Genomic DNA, 18,957 nt, shown 5'->3' on the forward strand with positions numbered 1-18,957 from the left:
CCTGGGTGGCTCAGCAGTTTAGCGCCACCTTTAGCCCAGGGCCTGATCCTGGAGACTGGGGATCGAGTCCCATGTCGGGCTCCCTGTATGGAGCCTGCTTCTCCCTCTGCCTGTGTCTCTGCCTCTCTCTCTGTCTCTCATGAATAAATAAATAAAATCTTTTTTAAAAAAATGAAAAGTGCAATAGTGGGGCACCTGAGTGGCTCAGTGGTTGAGCATCTGCCTTTGACTCAGGGCATGATCCCAGGGTCCTAGGATGGAGTCCCACATCAGGCTACCTGCAAGGAGTCTGCTTCTCCTTCTCTCAATATCTCTGCCTCTCTCTGTGTCTCTCATGAATATATAAAATTCTTTTTTTAAAAGTGCAATAGCTCCCTACACTGCTAAAGAATCTCAATCTAGCTAGCTCTTAATTACATGTTGTTGTGTATCGGCTCTTGACTGGGCTTTCTGACAGACTATAAATGATGTTCCTACCCGTAGGAAGCTTACCATCTCTTGAGGAGGGAGGTCTCTCAAACAGGAGGCAGAAAAGATTATAAAAGTTCAACTAGAAAGTATGAAAATGGAGAAGAGATCAGGATATTTGGATGGGATCAAGAAAGACTTCAAGGAGAAAGAGGGGCCTGGGCCTCAAAAGCAGGATTTCAATCACTAGAGGATATTTCAGACAAAGTTAACCAATAGTTCATGTAACTCCAGGAGAGGCATGTGCAGGCTGATGAGCTGGAATGTTGACTGGATATTAGGAAGGATTGAAAAATAGGGCTGGGTAGATAAGATGTGGCTAGTCTGTAAGTCCTTCAAGAGCAGTGTCTAACTAGATCTCATGCAACAATACACTCCATGGCATGGGGCACAGGGCCAAACCCACCGGGAAGTGTTCAATATATCCTTATTATTGGATTGAGGATGAGTAATTTAAGCCCCAAACCAAGATAAGGTGCTTGGCCCCAGGTCTACACATAACAGATAGACTTATAATTTTTTATAGGTATTGAGCCTAGAGCAGGTATCTTCTAAAGTCCAAGCCAAACAAGGTAAGCGGTAGTGCAGGATCTGGATAGACACCAATGTCAAGGTAGGACCAGGTGCCAAAACTACTGTGAGGTACTACTGTCTGATGCACAACTCTTTCCAGGGGTACCCACATTTTAAAAGAATGGCTTTGCAAAAACTGTGCTTTTAGCAAAGCAATGAATCTCCCATTCAGATGAGTGAGGATACTGATTAACCTCAGTGCTTACAACTGGAGCCCTGGCTGCTAGGCCTTTTTGAGGGTTTCAGAGGCCCAGTTCTCTCTCTAGAAGCAGTTGGCATTGTCACCTGCTCAGCAGTGCTCCAGGAGCAGGCCCTCAATGCCACAGCAGCCCCCTGCCCCACATCTATGCTCTAGCAAAACTGTATGCAAATTTTAGTTAAGCCCATTCCTTGCACCCCTCCCCCCCCACTAACTTGCATTAAGTTGTCAGCCATTTGTCTTCATTTTGGATTTCTCTTGACTGGCCAGTTACTTGTAACACCTTTAGGTTCAATGATACACCAACCAGAACAAAAATGCATTAGAAGTGGGGTCGGCAAACTATGGCTCACAGCCCAGATCTGGTCCCACTGCCTGCATTTGTAAGGTCCTCATGCTAAGGATGGTTTTTACATTATCTGATGGCTGAAAAAAAATCAAAAGAATAATAATTCAGGATATGGGAAAATGAAATTCACTTGTGAATTTCAAATTTCAGTATCTTTTAAAATAATTTATTTGTTTATTCATGAGAGACACAGAGGGAGTGGCAGAGACATAGGCAGAGGGAGAAGCAGGCTCCCTGTGGGGGGAGCCCAATGCAGGACTTGGGACTCGATCCTAGGACCCCAGGATCATGCCTTGAACCAAAGGCTCAACCACTGAGCCACTGAGGTGCCCTCAAATTTCAGTATCTATAAATAAAGTTGTATTGGCACACGGCCATGCTCACACTTTGACGTATTATCTATGGCTGCTTTTGCGCTACAGTGAACAGTTGCAGAAGCCACATTGCCTGCGAAGTGTAAAATAACTTACCAGATGGTCCTTTATAGAAAAAGTTTGCTGACCCCTGGCCTACAACAATGATTCTCCATATGGGACGATTTTGCCCCCCAGGAGACATTTTAGGTTATCACAGCTTGGGGGACGGGAGGGTGCTAGTGACATCTAGTGGGTAGGGATGCTCCTAAAGGTGTTACAAGGCATAGGACAGCCCCTATGACAAAGAATTCTCTGGCCTCAAATGTCAATAGTGCTGAGGTTGAGAAACCCTGGATAAGAGGAGCCTAAGGTACTTCAAGTAAAGGGAAAACTCTATCCTTAATAAGGGATATGGTTTATTGAACAACCAGGTTGTTAATTTACATTAGCCCATGTAGCTTTCACAATCACCCTGCAAGAGCATTACTTCTATTTCCCTTTTACAGAGAAGTTTTCAGTTTGCCCCCGAGCACACACCAACAGCAAGGGTGTCTGCTAGAGCCGGTGTTTTTCCACACACGCTCGGCGCCTGCCACCGCTCAGTGACGTCACAAGCCACTGCTCTCTCCTGCCCTCTAGTGTGCGAGCGGCGCATACGCAGGTCAGTGTCGTTTCCTCGAGTTTGGAGAGGATAGGGACCGCTCTCTGGGTCTCAGGTCTCCAGTCTCCAGCATTGGGCCAATCGGGAAATGAAACTGAGGGGAGAAAACCCTACCTTGACCGCAACCAGAATTGTAGAAAGCTAACCCTTCTCCCCTCTTGCCCACCTTAATAATGCTGGGGGCACCAGGAGGCTTCCCTCTCTGGTAGACCCAAGACATAAAGTCCTACTTGCTATCTATACAAGTATTTTCAAGTCTTTTTTAAAATATTTATTTATTTATTTATTTATTTATGATAGTCACAGAGAGAGATAGAGAGGCAGAGACACAGGAGGAGGGAGAAGCAGGCCCCATGCAGGGAACCCGACGCGAGAGATCCCGGGACTCTAGGATCGCGCCCTGGGACAAATGCAGGCGCTAAACTGCTGAGCCACCCAGGGGTCCCCTATTTTCAAGTCTTAATAATGGACAGTCAGGCTCATGAATTTCCGGGCCGCTCCCATCACAGGATTGAATGAAAGATGACATGCAGTGCAGAGTTCTTTTCCTTCAGGAACTAAAACTCACCAGAATTTTGCTTGGTAGGATCTGGAACTCCACTTCCTCCACCTTTTATCCTAGATGATAATCAGCTCAATGCGTCAGTTAAATACATGCTAATGAAGGAAAAGTAGGACTTCCTGCTCGCCCCCACACTGCCCATGGGAATTGCAGGCCCAAATGGAGAGGGGGGCACAAAGTAGCCCACCTACAAAGTTTGTGTATGGGCTTGCCTCCCTGAGCCTCTTCAGTCACCCACGTGGAAGGCAGCTACCCACTCCTCCTGAGGCAAACCGTGGTGGAATACTTCACCTGACGATTTAAGATCAGATCACACAACCATTGAGCATTTCTTTGACTTTTATTGAAAATTGACATGGACATTAGAAAGGTATCAAGCTAAACAGTGCTGGTTTTGGGATGTTTCTCCTGGCGAATGAAAGCCCCAGAGGGGCAGGGACCGGTCACACTTTTGAACAAAAAGAACAAAGGAGAAGAAAGGAAAAACAAACACAGATTCTGGAAAACATGCAAAGAGGCTCTCTCAGGAGATGCCAGGACAGTGGAATGGCAATGGTTGTAGGGATGTACGGTAATGAGCACACTCACACGGATTTTGATGCAAGTTAAGCCAATGAATTCAACTCAGATTGATCAACATGAAAGCTCTCCTTGCCAATCCCAGATTGTGCAGAAACCTCTCTCAAAACCCCAACTGGCCCTGGAGGGTTAAATGGAGGAATTTTGCTTACTAAGCTTAAACCCCCTCCTGCCTTTCTCTTCCCCACCTGAGTGTGAGTGGATCCATTTTCCCCCTTGCTGGGGGCAGGGTGGTCTGCAGAAGGCCCATGAATGCTGGAGACTGGACTGTCGCTTGACTTTCTCTTCCATACTCAGAAATGTTTAATAGTGGCTGTAGACTGTCAACCCTTTGAACTGGAGAATCGGGGTTTAAAAAGGAAAATTGAAAAACGTGGACAACACTTCCACACCCACAGCTGAGGTCCTCCTGCCCCAGTCACTTACACTTGGGTGAGTCGTCCTGCAGTTGTCTCTCTGAGGTTACATTTGGTCCATTCTCCAGCTTGGAAGGTTCTTTTCCTGCCTTGGTTAGGTCAGGACAAGACATTTTCATTGAAAATACCATGTAAGCCAGGAGAGAGCTTCTTGCCTGGACACAGGACCACATGAACACCTGTTGAGTGTGTGGTGTGAGTATGTGCGCAGTTTGAGGGGAGGGGATTGGGTAGTTTCTGGTTTGAGACAATATAATGGCAGTCTTCTCCTTTAGACTTAGTGCAGCTGCTGAAGACAAGATTAAAAAAAGCTGGAGAGGGAGAGAGAAAGAGAAAGAAAACAGGAAATTAGCCAAAGAAAAAGGACATTCAAAGAAAGACAAGGCAAGGGGAGTGGGCAGCGTAAGGTAGCACAGATTATACTCTTGAAGAAGACAGATTAGAAATGGAGTCACCGATGGACCATAACCACCTGGAAGGTTTAAGAACACCACACACCGGTTGAAGCTTCTTGTTTTAATGGAAAACAGCCCCATGTGAATGCCAGATGATTAAAACCAAAACCAAAAGTGATCTGCACTGCAGCAAGGAAAAGCGAAGTTCTCGGCTTAAAACAAATGGCGTGTGAGTGTATGTGATCACATATGGGGATTTTTCAGGAAAGCCTTTCCATTCCAGTCTGGGAAAATTAAAAGCGCAGACCATTTCTGATGACTGGATGTGTTTCACCACAAGTTAACAAAGTACTCAGGGTATTTTAAAAAAAATAACAATTGTACTGATTAAAAACCTTCTTCACTAAATGGGGGGGGACACCCCCTTTCTGTCGACAGTGAGAAAAGCTACCCAGGAAAATAACTATTTTAATCCTTTTAATCAACTTTCTAAAGGCCTTATGTTTACTCACAGGTTAGACTTTTTTGTTTACCAAACTTCCTTGATTACAAGGATCATGTAGGGCACCTGTTGAACATTCGCAGGCCTGGGCCCCATTCCAGACTTCCAGGAAAACTGACCAGCCAACAGGCGCCGTCAGCAGAAACGCTCAGTTCAGGAGCTGGCCTGGAGTCCTCTGCTTTGCCCGCTCCTACCCACTCCATCCTCAGATATTTTTCTATGGGGGGAAAAAACCCTCAAAGGCCCTGCAACGCTAACTATTCATTTTCTCTGAACATCAAAGGACCTTGGTATCCAGCACCATATAGGAGAGGTTGAATGCATTTGTGAAACGGATCCAGAGTCAGGGGACACTGAATTTCGCCTGGCTTCTGCCGCCAAGCAGCACTGGGACATACTGCAAGTCCCTCGACTTCTCCAGGTCTGTTTCCTTTGGGTTGCGTCTGACAGACCAAAATTTCTCCCTTGACACGAAATTCCTGCTTGGTCTCTGAAGTTTTCCCAAAGGCCGGGTGGCAGTCTGCCACTTATGAAGTTTTCAGAGCTCCTCAGGCCTCAAGTAGTTAATGTGTAAACAAATGCAAATGAGGGCCCTATTATTTGTGATGCAAATAATAACCAAGGGAAAAGGAGATCAGCTGGTCGTTTAAGTTTGAGATTCTTAGGAAAGCTGTAAAACTGGACGGAGAGACAGCAAAGCAGCAAATAAGATGCCTTTCCCAAGGAGACGTGACAGCCCTAATTTAGCATCTCTCAGAGCTACTGGCTGAGTATTCACGTTTTTGTTTGTTTTGTTTGGAACCTCCAAGCATGGGGTCTCCTAAAATGCTCCACTGTGAGACTTGGATTTTTCTCAAGAAGCTAGTGTATACTTCAAACTTGCCTCTGGCCACTAACCAATCAGTGACTCATCCCACAATACCCATCAAAACTGCACTCTTGCTCTGCCAACAAGAAAATATAAAGGGTGTGTGTACGTTTGCTTTTTGTTTGCTCTACTTTACCACTTCCTTTTATTTATTATCTATTATGGAAGAGAGAGGGAAACCCCTCCCTCCCCATTCTCAATGCTTCAAAAAGCCCTGAAAATTTGGCACAGCCAGGTTTAACTGTGTGTTTTGGAAAATAAAAAGAAAAAAGGCGATAAAAAAAAAAGAGAGAGAGAGAGAGAAGGGTCATGATCAGTGCCAGTGGACTCGGAGGCAGAACTCAGAAGAGGTGGGACTCCAAGTGGAAGTACACGGCAGGGACAGGGGTGGGGGCTGCTGCCTGGCACCCCAAAGGAAAGCTGTCAGTTAAAATCAGAACCTTGGCTTTAAAAGGTTAAATGGAGTCCAGTCCAGCTGTAGCGGGGAATACTATTCAGTACACAGCCATGGATTACTGCAAAGGAAGGGCAGAGAAACGGAGCATTAGCCACACATCATTGCCAGGTGACCTTCAGCTCGCTCGCTTGCTCGCTCGCTCTCTGTTTCTTGCTGGCCAAATACCAAAGGCCATCGTACCTCGCGGCCCTGACAGTGGAGGGTTCTCTACTTCAAAGGGGTTCCCAAAGCCACCAGCAGATGGGCCCATTATAAAAATTGGGGCTGGAATCTTTTTTTTAAATATCACATCCTTAGACTGGAGATAAAGTCAGGGAACCTTCTGAGATGCAACATGTCTTCTTTCCTCCCCAGCCGATTGTCTCACCTCTTCCTATGAGGGGGTGGGGGGGGTGGAGGGTGGGGAACGCATGCAAAATACAGATCAAAACTCATCACATGCACCAAATAAACAGACTGGAAGACTCAGCAGAGCAAAAAACTGAAAACACTGCTTCTCTGGAGTTTTTTTGTTTTTTCTATCTCTAATTTCTCTCTTGATCTCATGGAATATCATTGCTTTAAACTTCATCTGTGTGAAGATTAATCCCTAATTTATGTTTCCCTGGTTAACACTGCTTCTTTGACCACCCAGTTTGGCAGCTTCCAACGTGAACCTGCTCCTGGGCCCTGCCCGACTGGGATGGTGCAGAGCCCTAAGGGAGGTTATAGGGATAGTGAGGCACTGCAGAAGAGTTCCAGAAGTCTATCATTGAAGACACTAGGCTGGTAATAATATTCAGGTTTATTCTCCCCTCTGCATTTGTAGGGTACCCAGAATTATAGAGAGCAGAAATGTATGCCATTTTCTTCAGCAGTCATGCTTTCTGGAAAGGGCTTGGCGTAAATAAACTCGTTCTGGACTTCTAACACAACTTTAGTGCACTTACTTAGAGCAACTCAAAACTGGGAAAGACTGGGCTGAGAGGCCAGAAGAAAAAGGCACCAGAGTGTCTCCTTTTGGAGCCCTCTCAGAAGGGGCCAGGCTCCCGTTGGGGGTTGGGGGTGCTCAAGGAAGCCCAGGGCCTGGACAGTAACGGGACTGATCAGCGCTTACCCAGCCCTGGTGGAGGCAGATACTTCAGGGAACCAAGCACCGATCAGAATTGGAACAGGGGAGCTGATGGTGGAGACTAGCGGATGGGACCCTTGAACACGTTAGGGTCTGGCAAAGATGGTAGGGAAGGGGTTGGTGGAGTGGGGGGGGAGGTTGGCAGGTTGGGGGGTGGGTGGGGCAACAGGAGGGGGACTGGGATGCACAAGGGACTGGGATGCACAAGCCATCTCTGAGCCATGTGACTGCTGGCTTCTTGACCAGAGGCCAGACACCATCCTCAGACCCCCAAGGCTTCTATAAACTTTGGCAGGAAGAGGGGAGAGGGCATGGGCTGTGTGCCCCTTCAGACGTGTTAAGGGGGAGTTAGAGAAAGTGAAGCCCAGCTCTGGTGCGCAGGAAAAGGGCGTCTACAGGAAGCCCAAACTGAAAATGAAAAGAGAATTTGGGTTAATGAATGGATGGATTAATGTACAACAATAACAACAACAGCAACAAAAAGGTTAGAAGAAAATTGTCATGATGACTAATGGATAAATTAGAATACAGCTATGTTAGAATAAGGTCTCATCGCATTGGCTCCTGGGAACATGCTTTCATGCGTGCGCCCCCACACACCTCTAAGTGGCAGTAGAGTGGCACGAGCTAAGCAAAATAATTATCAACAGCCCCGAGAATACTTTATCTCTTCTGAATTACTAGGTTCTAACGCCCACCCAGACACTATACAGGAGTCCTGTCACCAAATCTCTGGGGTGCCTCAGGCGACTGGGTAGAAGGCCAGGCTCTCAGCCTCGAATTGCCTTGTCCTATAGGGAAAGCAGACAAGGTGGAGGTTTCTCCTCAGTTGGATTCTGGAGCAGCTCCAGTTAGCTAACTGGTACCCCCCTCCCAGGGACAAGATTGCTTGAGAAGTATCTAGGGATGGCTGAGGGGTCTGCAATAGGGTCCAGACCACAGTTACCTGAACACCTGAACTATGGCAATCCATTATGGGTCTGTGTTCACATAGCACTTTGACTTTTCTCTCATGTAAACTTCATGCCAGGGACATTTACAGAGCAAGTAGCATCAATCTCCATTCAACATAGGAGGAGACCGGGGAACACAGATACCAGCTGACTTTTCCGTGGTCACAAAGAAAGAGTCACAGGGTCAGAGATTGTTTCCCTTGGCTGTTTGATCAAGACTCTTTCCATCACGCTGCAGTGTTGAGAACTCCTTGCCTGTGTTTCTAAGCCTCTGTTTATTGCCCAAAGAATACATCTATCTCATTAAATCAAGGCTGTTAGATGTCTAGGGGGGCTGTTACAAGCACATGCATATGGGAGTATGTTTGAACATTGAGTCACTTCCTCAGACCGAATACATCCATACAGCTCTCCACACACGCACCTCTTTTTCTCCTCTCTCTCTCTCTCTCTCTCTCTCTCTCTCTCTCTCTCTCTCTCTCGTAAATAGCCATTTATGCTAGGAATTAGGAGTTCTGCATTCTTGTTCCAGTTCTGCCACTAACTTGCTGTGTGACCCCTGGTAAGTCTCCGAAATTCCCCACTCCTTCATTCGCTCATTGGCAAACTGAAGATGATTACCTTCTGCTCTACCTCACAGGACTGTTGTAAGGTGAAAGTTATATGTCATCTGGGGAAACCCTTTGAAAAGCATTAAAATGCCATACGAATGCTCACCTCTTATTTTAGTCTTTGTCTACTTTCCCCGGGAAGAGAGACTAAACAACCCGGTGATGGCCTATATTCTGGGCTGTGTCGGAAGGTGGACCTATTTTGGCACATGTATACTGTCCACATACTGTGCACACCTCCCTAAGAGCCAAGGGGCCAATAACCATTGAGACATAGTAGCCACAACTGTGTAGGATCCCAGGGGAATTTCCCTTACAATTGCAGAGTGCGGGCCCCTAGCGTCTCCAGCAATTTCAAAACCCACTGAGGAACAGCAGGCCTCCCCTCAGCCCACACTCCAGTTAATGAGGCCTGGCCTTTGTGATCTGTGCCTGGAATGAGGGCTTTGGGGAGGGGACAGGCTGCCTCTGTGGCTTTCAGATCCCTTGGAGCCTCCCTCCCTTATTTGGTTTGGAACTGCTCTTGCGGTCCGCTGGGGAAAAGCCTGCCAGGAAAAGCCAACCTCCTTGGGGTTGGGGTTGGCTGTTCCCACTGTTGGCCAATTGCCTCTCACTTGTACAGCATGGCTTTAATTATAGTTTTGCCAGAATTCATTTTCATAATGGCTACTAACAAGGATTTACTCAGGGAAACCTGAACCAAATTGTATCAAGCCATGTGCACTGCAAGCTGAATCAACTGAAATCTAACCTCCCAGGATACATCTTTCTTGTGGTCCTTACTGAACATGGGCGAACAAATGAACTGAATTCCTACGAGTGCCAGACACTTCGCTAGGCATGAGAGTCGGCAGTAGACTGACGCTCTAGAAATTCTAAGTCTTCCCAAATGGAGATCTCCAGTTTAATTCCCGTCAACTAACAGGGGCTCCACCACTTGCCTTCAAGCCAGACAATATATCATTTCATTGTTCTTTTAGAGTTATTTCCTTTGGCCCAATTTCAGGGGCCTTATGTTTCAGAAGCCTCTGTGGACTTCCTCTTAGAGATTTGCTTGAAAGTAGGATGTTTTGCCAGCTGTCCGAAGTCCCCAGAGCAATAGCTACAGCAATCAGTTTGGCGACTAAACAGCAGGCTCTCTATTTAAATCATAAACTACATTGGTGAGTGGGGAGAAGTCTTCTCAGTATTTTATATTCCCAGATCCAAACAAACCAAACATAAAAGGCATTTATGAGACAACCAGGGTATTCAGAGCACTGGCTAGAAATTTTATGTTAACAAATTGTTAATTTTGTAGGTGTGCTAATGGTGGTGTTATGTTTTTTTAAGAGTCATTATCTCTTAGAGATTCCTGCTAAAGTATCTACAGATGAAAAGATACAGCTTTTGCTTTATAATAATCCAGCAGGTTTGGGATAATAGATGAGATGGCATTGGCCATATGTTGACAGTTGTCTGGGGGCTGGGTCGTGGGCACATGGGGTTTCATTATACCATCTTCTCTCTTGTTCCTGTTTAGAAGTTTCTATGGTAAGGTTTAAAAAATAGCAATAAGCCTAATTATGTTCCCTCCCTACTCACTGAATCTAAAAGAACAGATAGAAGGTGCTTAATCATTGGTATAATCAACCTATAAACTATTACAAGCTGCTTTCACTTTTATTGAAAAGTGAAGATTCCTAATCTTCACTTTTATTATAGTTTTTGGGGGAGGCACACAGCGAAAGGAAATTTGAGAATTTGAACCCCTTGGATAAGAAATAGCCACCAGAGGGAAATAGAGAAGCAACTTTCCATTGACTTGGAACATTCCCAAACCTGGGGGTCAAGGCCACTCTGACATTGTAAGACAGACTTGCAAGCCCAGTGATTTCCCTCATCACTACACGTTAGTTAATTTTGAAAGCAATGATTAAGGCATGAGATACTGATCACAGGATCTACCTATGCTACTTAACTGTTCTAGCAGCAAGTCTGAAAACACTCCACTTTTCATCATGCAGGCAAACATTCCACATGTACACTTAGACTACAGCAAACTATTTCTTAATACTGTCAGTCACAAGAGCTAGGACAGTGAAGCACTTTTTTTCGTGATTAGATATTTGTGTTGGGTGGGGGGGCGGGATTTGGAGAGATGTGTTCTAGAAGCCACCGCCAGTTCTATTTAGAGTTAATAAAGCTTACCAGGACCCAGGGTCTCATGCAGCATGCAGCAAACAGCAGAGTTAACTGTAAAACAGTAAGAGCTGATGAAGATGGAGTGAGCTTGAGGAGAAATCCAATATTATGAGTTGACACAAACAACGACGGTTAGCGATCAAAGGAAACAAGGAAGAAAGGGTCGGGGAGAGGGACAGTGGGCTGGTAGGGACCCCTAAAACACCGGTACACTCTTAATCTCTTTAAGGGCAGCCAAAGGAAGTTCTGAATGTGTGACTCCATTAGATCCAACCACCATCTTTTAAGAGTAAGTGCCTACTACCCCCACTTCTGCCCTTAAAACCTACCCCCACCATCATCACCATGGGACCCGAGTGGCACAGATGTAAAGAAGGGTTTTCCAGAAGTTAGCTAACTTTTCATGGAATTACGGAAGCAGACCAGGCCTGGGGCCATTTATATATCTGGAAGGAAGGAAGAGGACAGTCTATTTTGTCAGAACCTAGTCACTAATATGAGGTGCCACATGCCAGCAAGGCCTTCACCCACCTCAGAGTTGGGAAAGGTGCTGTCACCAATCCCAAATATTCCTGGAGACTGGAGAGACATGTCTCCCTATGTAGGGTCTTCTGCCTGGAGTGGGAGAGGGGAGATCAGTTCATGTGAGACAACTAAGAGAGAGCCTGGTCTGGGAGGAACTTCCACTGAACATCTGAGTAGGGAATATTTATAGTTTAGTGTCAGTGGGGTTCAAACAAAGGAATCTCCTAATTCCTGCAAGCAGGCTGTGAGGCTGCCCTAGGGATTGAGTTAATAAATACCACAGGCCAAGAAGGCAACAGGTTAGAGCGAGGAGACAAATTTAGCTTTTTCTGACCTTAAAAATAGGAACCCTTTCCTGCAGGTGCAACTAACACACAAGGCCCAATCAGTTAATATACAGTATGTCCAAAGAGGCTTTTTTTTCTGACTAGTTAAACTTTATCCATCAGGTAACACCAAATCAAGGTCATGAGTGAGTGAATCTGACACAGAGTGTGGTGACTCGGTAACAAAAATCTGTGGACTAATGGGTGAACGTGTTCAAATTACACTTTTGAATAAGTGGATCACAAAATCGAGTGCCTTCAAATATTAACTGTCGTACTGTTGTACAGAAGTCACGGTCTCATTCCTAAGTGATCAGCCAGGCCCAGAGGAAAGGAGGGTGTTTCCCTCCTTCTGGCAGATATCCAGCAGCTGAGCCAGGGACAGGTTGCTGAGAACAAAAGGTATCCACCACGGGTACTTTTTGGATCCTCAGGCCCCTTGGGTAAGGACATGGCCCAACACTCCATATGAGGGCCCCCCAAGTCTCGCGGCACAAGCAACTCCAGCATAAGGGACCCCGGCATGGTTTCCTGGCGCTGCCCAGGTCCCACCAGAAATCCTTTCCTCTCCTCTGATTCCAGGACGATGGATGGGGAGCTCCAGCCAGCAAAGCCTGCAGTCAGCTCAGGGTTATAGACCCACACGTAAGCAGGAGCCCCTGCTCTCCTGCCTTACCACACACCAGGGGAGATAGAGAGACAGACTGTGCCATCACTGCCCAGCTTAAGGATGGGGCACGTGGAGTCTACTAGCATCTGGGGGCTCCCCAGCAAGCTCTCAGCACCTCAGGCCAGGAGCAATGAAGCAGCCAAGAGAGAGGGATGGCATAGAGTGGGAGACCTGGACTGGGCTGCAGCTAAGTGAGAAAATGGGGCTGGGGCGCTTCAGGCATGGGGAGGTGAATCCCTAACACAGGACAAACAAGGTGGTCTGTGAGCCAGATCAGCGCCAACCTCTCGGGGAGGAAGAGGGTGCCCAGAGGCTTCCGCTTGAGGTGCCCTCTCTCCTCTACCCTCTAGGGGGGTCCCTCTTCTCATTCACCTCTTTCTTACAACACTACAGATTTCATGGTTTCCTCCTTGCTTGCTACCCTCCCACATTCCACATTCCATTTGCCTGTCTTCTATTCCTCCCTCCCTCCTACCTGGAGCTTGCAGGGCTTTCCCAAAAGCAAAGCAGAGGGGCTAAGCCCCTGGGGACTACAGCCCTCCCCTATTCTCACCTCCCCCAACTCAGGGGACACAAAGACCAGTTACAGGGACCCAAATGCATTTGTCAGTCTATGGGTCACCTCTGGCCACTACCCCTCAGCATGAGGCCTCCACCGGAGTCTCCAGGCCCTGCACTTGAGGGGATGAGCAGGAGGAGGAAGGAGTCACAGGCCCAGAGCAGCCTACCACTTACTTTTTCTTCTCTTTGTCCCTTTTCAGAGTCTGTGAGCCTCCAGCCTGCGAGCCCTGGGACTGGAGCAGCTCAGCTGCTGTCTTTCTCTGTTTGAAGGCGTTCACTTCATCGTCCAGGGATTTCTTCTTATCCTCCAGCTTCTTCTTCTCATCCTGGTGTAGTTTCTTCAGGCGGTCAAACTTCTCATGCAGCTGGCAGGGGAGCACAGGGAGTCTGAGGAGTGTCCCCTGGGAACAGCTCCTTGAGGAGCCAAGCCCAGGGTGACTGGGGACCGGCAGGGTTGCCATCCTGCAGGACTGGGGGACCTGAGGAGACATTTCTGCCAGGGACTTCCCCGATGGCACCAGGGCACCAGGGACTTCTGGGGAAGTCCCTTCTGTCACTTCACCTCCACATTTCTACTCTTGAATGTAGTCACAGAACTGTTATTAATGAATAGTAATTAATAATTAGCATCAAAACATGTTCTGTGATTCTCTGTGTTTTATGAGGAAACAGGAGGTCAGAGAAGTTAAGGAATTTGCCCAAGGTTAATCCATTCTTTAGAGGATTATATAGCGAGATCGCCCAATGTGAGTGGGGCCCCTGCCTTTCCTTACCCCCTCCGGTCAAGGAGGATCACCATGGGTTGCAGAGAAAACCTCAGCAATGCCAAAACTGGTCAAAGGAAATACTTGTCCTCAGACATGGAAGGAGATAAAAGAGTTTTATAAAATGGAATGAGGGCAGAGACCTCAGCTTTGACCAAGGGGAGACTCAGCTAGCCATGAATAGAACCAGACACCCAAAGGAGAACAGTACAAATACTCTGGCACGCCAAAGTATTTCTTTTGAGGATTCTGGAGAGAATTTAGGATTCCATAGCACTCGAAGCGTACCATGTAGGAGGTCAGGGCTCCAGGTCTTACAGGTATTTGGGACTTAGTAAGGGGTGGTAGATGACAGGCCTGCTGTCTAGACCAGCTTTTTACTAGTCCCTTGGGGTACGGTGGTAGTCAGTTGCTCTAACCTAGTTTTTGTCTGTTGGCCTTTCATTCATTTATCTTTGAGATCCTCTCACCTCTCCTCCAAACGTACTGGGTGGCATTTTCTTTTCGAAAGGGAAACTGAAAAAAAAAATCCGATATCCATGCCACAGACTCTGGTCTTGACTCTTGAGCAGTATCACCCAACAGAACTTTCTATGGCGATGAAAATGTTCTATATCTGTGCTATCCAATAGGACACAGAGTAGTTGCAGGACAACTTAGCATGTGGCTAATGGGACTGGGGGACTGAGTTTTAAATTTTATTTAATTTAAATTCATTTAAATGTAAGTAGCGTGGCTACCATTTGGGAGAGGACGGCTCTAAAGTAACCACCTGGCCTTGGGGCACGAGGGATGAAGAAGACACAGATCTTGCTGCGGCCTTCCCTTGGTACCAGCCAAGGCAGGGCTGCAGATGCCTTGCCCCATTCCTGCCTGGGCTCTGCCCAAGCTCAGCCCCGTCTTCCTGCCTGTTGGGCAGTCAGGGTCACATTTACCTCTTTCTCTGCCTCTTTAAGTTCAGCTTCTTTCTCTTTGACTCTCTGGACGAACATCTGTCTCATCTCCTCTTCTTTTTTCTGGAGCTCCCCTAGGAACTCATTCCTTTTGGCCTCATATGTCTCCTGTAAGCTGCAAATATGGTCAGGTTAATTCCCCTGCCTTTAGAATGGCTCCTATTCAATGAAGACTGGCTCCAGTGGTCCTCCTTGGGTTCCACACCACCACCACCATCCTCCTTTTCCCCAATTCTGAGACAGGTGCAAAAACAGAACCACAAAACTGTAGGCAGCTGGCCTGGCATGTGACAGCAGGGTCACAAGGCTGCTTAAGGGGGGGCGGGGCAGCCCTGGTAAACTGACATATTTACAACTGGAAGTGACTCAGAACACCTGTTTCTCTGCCCTGGTGATACAGATGAGGAAAGAGGACCAGAGAGGCAAGGTGATTTGCTCAAGACCACACAGCTAGTTACAGGCAAGGGAGGGACCAGAAGCTGGGTCTCTCATCTCTTAATCTGGGTCCTTCCTCTGCACCGGACTTCCAGGTTCTGGCTCTGAAACTGACCACATTAATGAACTATTTCAAAAAAAAAACACTTGGTGAGATTCCATTGTGTGCTACGCACAGGACTCAGTGATACTATGCTAGTCATTCAATATCTCAAGCCAACAGCCACTGTGCCCACCATCAAGGAACTCACGGTCTATCTGGGAGATGCCTGAGCCAAGTCTCCCTGCCCCCAACCTCAGGTTTAAAGCAACAGGAGCCAGCCTAGTGAAGAAGAGGAGGAATCATGCTCCAAAGAGGGCAGATGTGGAAGGGCACACGTGGAGAGAGGATGATGTACTTGGGGAGCCAGGCAGAGTCCAACATGGCCAGAGATGATCACAGAAGCTGTGGAGTACAGGGAGGTGGGGTTCCTGAGTCTGGCAGGAAAGACTGGGTGTTGGATGCCACATTACAGGCCTGGTCATTTATCCATGGCAGGGTTTCAAGCAGGAGGACTGACTTCATGCAATTCGAAAATGAGAAAGACCACCCTGGCTGTTGCGTGAAGGAGAGACTTCCCAACAATCCAAATAAATGATTGGATCTCTCACTTCCATAAGAAAGCCATAAAAAATAATGAGATCTTGCCATATGACCCGATATGGATGGAGCTAGGAGGTGTAAGGCTAGGTGAAATAAGTCAGTCCGAGAAAGACAAATGCCATGTAATTTCACTCATAAGTGCAACTTAAGAAACAAAACAAACGAACAAAGAAAAAAGAGGCAAACCCAGACCCTTAAATACAGAGAACAAACCGTGGTTGCCAAGGGGGAGGTGGGTGGCACATGAAGGAAACAGGATAAAAAAGAAATGATGGGATCTGAATGTTAAGGGCTGGTAGGGATGAAGGATTTGGGGGAACTTAAGGAATAGTGAGGGAGGCAGGACTCCTAGGACTTGGGGACGCCTGAGTGGCTCTGTGGTTGAGCATCTGCCTTTGGCTCAGGGCGTGATCCCGGACTCCTCGGATCGAGTCCCACATCGGGCTCCTGGCAGGAAGCCTGCTTCTGTCTCTGTCTATGTCTCTGCCTCTCTCTCTGTGTCTCTCATAAATTGGAAGGAATTTCAAATAATTTGAGTGTGTTGGCTTGGGCAATCAGGTGGATGGTGGAATCATGAAGTGCAGCAGGGAATGCTGGAAAAGGGGCACGTTTAAAAAGGAAGATGAACTGAAGCTTAGACCGCTGGACTTTTTGAGGTACGTCCTCCGTGGGACGTCTGAGCGAGAATATCTGGTAGGCAGTTGGAGCAATGGGCTTGGAGCTCAAAAGTAAGATTTTGCGTGGGAGTCATTTCTTTCTAGGTGGGAAGTAGGGCCGATAGTAGAAAGAAGCTGCTGCCAAGAGAACACAGAGTGACAGGAGCAGGGGCCTGAGGAGAGACCCCTGGGGCATACCAACATGTAAAGGAGAAAGCTGAAGAAGAGGAGTCTGCCAATGAGACCCAGAGGGGTAGTGAGAGAGGACTTGAACCAGCCAGGCCAGTGCTTAAAAAAACAAAGGCTGAGAGAATTTCAGCAAAGAGGCAGTAGGGAGGAATATCTAACGTCCAGGTGAAATCAGAAAAGATGGGACTCAGAGGCCCCATCATGGCCAGTCAATGGTGATTATTTCAGAGGCGCAGGGGTGGGGGGCAGGAGCCAGTAAATAAATACAAACAACTCTTTTTCTCACCAGAGCTAAACTTCTTGAAAGAGCAGGGAATGGTGAGGAGGAGGAGCTAAGGGAGCTGTTTCGTCAGGATGTGCATGTTTGCATGCAATAAGGGAAGAAGACTCAGGTAAACAGGCGTTCAGAATGGAGCAGGAGGAGGGGAGGGGCCTAGAGAGGAACCGGCAGAGGCACACCTCTTCCCCCACAGATGCAGATTAAAGCTATGGGAGGGGAAGGAGAGAGAAAACCGAGGGAGTGCCCACCAGAGAGATAAGCACAATTTCCTCCATCCCAGCAGCTCCAGCAGCCCCTGCCCCTGAAGGGGAGCGAGTCCACCCTTCTGGAACCAGGTATCCCTGCAGGACTGGCCATGCTCTGCCCCGAGGCCAACTTCGTGCTCTGAAGCACCCCCCCTCCCGTCCTAACTGAGGCCTGACACTTCCTGAGGGGGCACTGAGCTGTAACAAAGAACACCACCTGGTAATTTAAAATGTGGGGCGTATGTCTTGCATCACGCATACAGATCAGACAAGGACACTTGGCAGACGGCTCCTGTGGGCCTAATAAACTGCTTTCGGAGACATGCCTCTCCTCTGAAAGCTTCTCAGATTCGGATTTGAGAAGTATAACAAGGATTAACATCTGGTGGTCCAAACAAAACTTGCACCCGAACTTCGGCACTAAGGACAGCACCTGAAGAGCGCGAAGGTCCCTGATGTGCGTGTGCAACAACTATAACCCGGTCCCATCTGGTCCCATCGACTGGGTTTGGTAAGGGGAAGGAGGGGAAGGAGCCGACCGGAAACCTGGCGGGGCAGCCGGAGTCTGGAGAAGAAAGTGGGGCAGAGGACAGGCACAGACTGCCATGCTGCAGAACAAAGCCTCTGGCACAACTGACCGCAGCTGATGCCCGTGTGTGTGTGTGTGTGTGTGTGTGTGTGTGTGTGTGTGTGGTGTGTGTGTGTGTGTGTGGCAGGGAGCCCATGGGCCTTGCTGGTCGTCTGGGCCTCCTCCCTGGCCCAGCGCTCACCAAGCCCACTCTGCCACTGCAAGTGACAGTCCTGCTGCTGTAGGTCCCGGCACCTGTGTCTCGCTTCCCTGGGTGATTTCTCCCCAGCAAGCCTTCCCCAGCCACTGGGCGGGCCGGGCCGGCCAGAGGGGTACCTGAAGGGTTTGCTGTCGGGGTCGGTGTCCTTGAAGCCCATCTCCTCCAGCTTGCAGCGGCGGTACAGCTCGTAGTGCCGGCTGTGGGTCTGCTCCCGGAGGTCGTCCATGTTCACCCGGATCAGCATCTCCCGCAGCTTCACGAAGTCGCAGTGGGCCTCGTTCTCCACTGCACAGCAGGGGAGGGGGGATTGAAAGCATACTGAAAGGAGGGCCAGAAGCAGCGGAAATGGATGAATTGAGAGGCCAGATGCCTCAGAGCCACATTGCCTTTCCATCTGTGTACATGGAGCCTGTGAATTTGCCTCCTGACTCACTTTTCCACTGAAAACGCACATGGAAAGTTACAGGGCTGACAGTAGTGGAAAACTGCAAGACCATAAAAAATATCTAAGAAAACATTCAGTAGCACCTCAACCCAAATTCACCAATCAGGCACTCAGGGGAATGTTCGTTTGCTCTTCACCACTTTTAGGCTAATAGCAAATGCACATTCAGCCATCTGTCCAATAAATATTTGCAGCATCTCTGCTCCTGCTATTGTGTGACTCACCAGGAATTC

The 18,957-nt window shown here is 47.9% G+C and overlaps 1 protein-coding gene across 10 annotated transcripts in view; it reads right to left on the bottom strand.

Moving 5' to 3' along the window:
• Positions 1 to 3,489: 3,489 nt before the first annotated feature.
• The window catches only part of SEPTIN6 (septin 6), a 68,258-nt gene continuing 52,790 nt past the window's right edge, over positions 3,490 to 18,957 (bottom strand). For 5 of the 10 annotated variants that reach the window (XM_041740929.1, XM_041740927.1, XM_041740928.1 and 2 more), the window contains 4 exons: positions 18,396 to 18,564; positions 15,026 to 15,158; positions 13,501 to 13,691; positions 11,322 to 11,859 (listed from right to left, as the gene is read on the bottom strand). In XM_041740929.1, coding sequence (XP_041596863.1) covers positions 11,736 to 11,859; positions 13,501 to 13,691; positions 15,026 to 15,158; positions 18,396 to 18,564 — 617 coding nt within the window. In that variant the 3' untranslated portion in view covers positions 11,322 to 11,735. Of the gene's footprint in view, positions 6,444 to 7,151; positions 7,905 to 11,250; positions 11,296 to 11,320; positions 11,860 to 13,500; positions 13,692 to 15,025; positions 15,159 to 18,395; positions 18,565 to 18,957 lie in introns of those variants that run through there. The other 5 variants (XM_041740933.1, XM_041740930.1, XM_041740932.1 and 2 more) reach the window with 5 other exon arrangements.

Source organism: Vulpes lagopus, chromosome X (assembly GCF_018345385.1).
Source record: "Vulpes lagopus strain Blue_001 chromosome X, ASM1834538v1, whole genome shotgun sequence".
In the NCBI taxonomy this organism is placed as follows: domain Eukaryota; kingdom Metazoa; phylum Chordata; class Mammalia; order Carnivora; family Canidae; genus Vulpes; species Vulpes lagopus.